A 3,483-nucleotide genomic window follows, 5' to 3' on the forward strand; every position below is an offset into this window, starting at 1 on the left:
ATATCACCTCCCTGGATTAAGGACTTCTCTAGTAATTCCTTACTAGTTTATAGTACTATTCTACCTAAGACAGCAGCTCTATAACCTCGCTATATTAACGAAACTAAAAGCCAGAATTTACCTCCTAGGTTCTGAACTAGGCGTGCGTACAATAATGCCCTGGCGAATCCTAACGCCGCTAGACCGAGGCGCAATAACATATATTATCCTGGTTTCTTATTTAACCGTTCGTTAAAACCTCGATTGCGTACGTAAAACCGGTTACCCCTTAAGACTTATATAGTCTAGAGGAACACATTATAGATGAGCAAACAGTCGTATCTAATTATCCAGGGGAATTATATATCGAGACTAATTATATTTAAGCCTGTCCCTAGTTATGTTCTAACGAGTTGGCCTTTCCGTAGAAAGTTGTTACTAATAATTAGGCGTTGTGCCTATAGGCTTCTTAACAGGTAATAGGTAGACAGGTCTAGGTTTTGCTTCTACCTAAAGTTATAATCTTTAATACGAACGAAAACACGGACCGCTATCGAAACAACTCAGGCCCTAGCGTGTACACAAAAATCTATAACGAGTTCGATTATCTTCCGCGCCGAATAAAGAAAAGCAAGTACGTAAGCAGAAACAGCCACCCTAGAACAGTACGATTAGAAGACAGCGAGGAAAATCGCCTGTCCGGTACGGCTTATACATATAGTCCTTAGAAGCAACCCTATTACTGTCCGACTTCGACTAAACACAGCCCGTGTCGATGCTACTATACAAATTGCGAAGACTAGGATCGACCCTTAAGATCGAACCGCGACGTGTAGTGCTACTACKATTATAACTTGTAAGGGGTTTTACAAAAGCTTGGACGAGCTTCTAAGGTACAGCGCAAAGTACAAGAAGCATCTACACAAGAAATAAGGGGCCTGTTAGCGGAGATACGAGAGGTTATTTAGTAGGGTAATAAGCTACGTACAAAAATGAAACTAGAGTAGGAACGAGAGTCTGCTAAACGAACGAGCTTCCTAGCAGATATACGGCGGAATTATAAAATTCAGAAGACGCTTTAAGCCTATATACGTAGAGAGTACATTAACTACATAGTGTAATAGCGAAGCGCTATAGAACAAGACCGATAGCGGTAGGAGGAAACGTAACGACGATAGAGGGAGATTATCTAGTACTACTAAGCGTAGCCCGTTCAACCGTATGCGCTAGACGGAGTTCTAACGTAGGCAGTTATAGCGGGTAGGTCGAGAATCTTACATTAGCTCGTATATAGGCCCTTTTTACGAAGTAATCGACATAGATAGTAAAGCTTATGCCTAGAGATAGAACTTAGGTAAACTCTAATAGTCTACGGCGTATAACAAGGATTATTTTGCAAGACCTAGATTAACGAGAGTAGCATTAGATAACATTCTGCTTTAAGCGGCCTACGGTAGATAGATTGTCGGTAGCTTTAGAGGTAATACTAGCAAAGACGATAAGACGACTAGATAGCTCGACACGTTTCTTCTAGGCATAACAAAGGCGCAGCTTTTAAACAAATAGCTTCTCCTATAGCTAGGAGAGCAATGTCTTATTATACGAAGGGGGAGGTTAGGAGGGCGGTAAAACAACTATCTAACGAACTGCTTACTATCGGCCTTCGAAAATTCTAAYTGTAATTCTCCTACTATCGTTAGTAACTAAAAGATGAACCGCGCGTAGCCGTAGACGCTCTAGTAGATAACGGGGACCCACGTCGTTATAAAGACAGTAATAATTAGTTAATCCTAAAAAGCTGTCGATTAATTAGACACTAGAGCCGTCGACTAGTAGAGGCGTCATTCCTCACAAATTCTGTAATTAGCCGCCGACCTAAGCGAACACATATAGAAGACGCTGGGCCCTTTCGCCGATTACAGCTAGGTGGTCCAATCGGTATACGCCTTATTACCCGTTAGTGTGCTTCGCTACTAACATCTTAATGTCTCTGTTAAGGATAAATAGTAGTTGAGGTTCCTAGAGACCTCTTTAGTACAAAACCGGCCTCTATACTCTCCCTCGCGCACACTTTTATCTCTCTCGAGCCTCTTACGAAATGTGCTTCATGTAGACGTTACCACCTAAGCTCCTAGTGAATATATTCGCACGTCTCCCGAGCCGCGAAGACATCGGCAATATACGCCTTGTCTCGACGGACTTCAACCGCCACAGCTTGCATCTGCTGGTTCCTAAGATTGTCATCGCCAAGCGTCCAGATTCACTACGCCGGCTTTGGAGTGTCATTCAWCACCCAGAATTGAACAAATATGTGACGGAGCTTGTTTGGGACGCCAGCTCCTATGACGAATCCACGGCGTCAGATTTCGAAAATTATATTCAGTACTGCGAGGAATCAGGGAGAGAATTCCAGGACATGGAGACAGCAGAGGAAAATCGTGCCGACACAAGCTTTTGTCGCATGGTAGGCGTGGCTTGTGCCTCGCTCGCGGGAAACCTCAGCTTGCGCGAAATGGAACATTACGATACAGACACGATGTACGCTACTGGCATGCACGCGGGTTATGATAAATACTTCCGGAGGTGGAAGCGCCAAACCCGGGTTCACAAAGATGGAGTGCACTATGCACTGCTTCGACTTGCCCTGCACAGGCTTTCAAAACTTCGCAAAATTATTTTCACGGATTTTAGAGAGCTCACTCGGCCTGGAGAGGACTACAAAAAGCTATGTCGTCGTCTTTTCGGCAATGCGCTCGAACCAGACCGACTGGAAGACTCGCCGAGTCCTACCGACACAGAGTTCCTCACGTTCAAGAGAATTGTCGAAGAAACTCGAGGCTTGCCTGCCCTAGATGTCTCAATCCGTGTCCACACGTGCGGGTCTTCTCAGCAGCAACTCAAAGAATCTCTAATGCACTGCTGTCAACCTCAACGTATTCGAGTGATAAAGAATGCGCAGAGCAATGTCTAGCTACAGCACCATGAAACGCTCTAGATCCATGCTAAGGCAATYGGCTAGGTATTTCCTTGCGGAGTTACTATCAAAGTCAAGCGCAAGTGTGTCATTTTTATCATTCATATTGAGCAGTAGTATCTCGAATGGGGTGCAAAATTTCTCCAGTAGAGCGAACTGTGTGTGWCGAGCTTCRTCGAGGAACAAGGAGCGTTAGGGAAACAAGATATTGAGTAGGGCCAAGCGAGTGACGTGTTTATCTAGGTCGCGAATGCAAGAGTATGCGGCCGCCCATGTCAATCTATGCATGCAAGTGGTTCAAGATCCGACGGATTGAGCTACTCACATGTGGAGCGGTCGCGCGAGGCTCAGCTACATATAAATATAGTCAAGAGAGAAGCGATTGGCTGGTAACGTAGTGGCGGGTAGAGTAGTGCATGTATACATCGCTACACGGKCGGGTTATAGAGCAATTCCATGCGAACCAACTTTCATTCTAATTCTACGAGAAGGATGAAGACGATACCGCTATTAAGACCTACGATCCAACA

The 3,483-nt window shown here is 44.7% G+C and overlaps 1 protein-coding gene across 1 annotated transcript; it reads left to right on the forward strand.

Annotated features, from left to right (window-relative positions):
- Positions 1-2,395: 2,395 nt before the first annotated feature.
- RCC_09853 (uncharacterized protein) lies at positions 2,396-2,950 on the forward strand (the record flags this gene model as incomplete). Its single annotated transcript, XM_023775092.1, has 1 exon — positions 2,396-2,950. The coding sequence occupies one exon, from the start codon at positions 2,396-2,398 to the stop codon at positions 2,948-2,950; it is 555 nt and encodes a 184-aa protein (XP_023630860.1).
- Positions 2,951-3,483: the final 533 nt, after the last annotated feature.

Source organism: Ramularia collo-cygni (assembly GCF_900074925.1).
Source record: "Ramularia collo-cygni strain URUG2 genome assembly, contig: RCC_scaffold19, whole genome shotgun sequence".
Classification (NCBI taxonomy): Eukaryota; Fungi; Ascomycota; class Dothideomycetes; order Mycosphaerellales; family Mycosphaerellaceae; genus Ramularia; species Ramularia collo-cygni.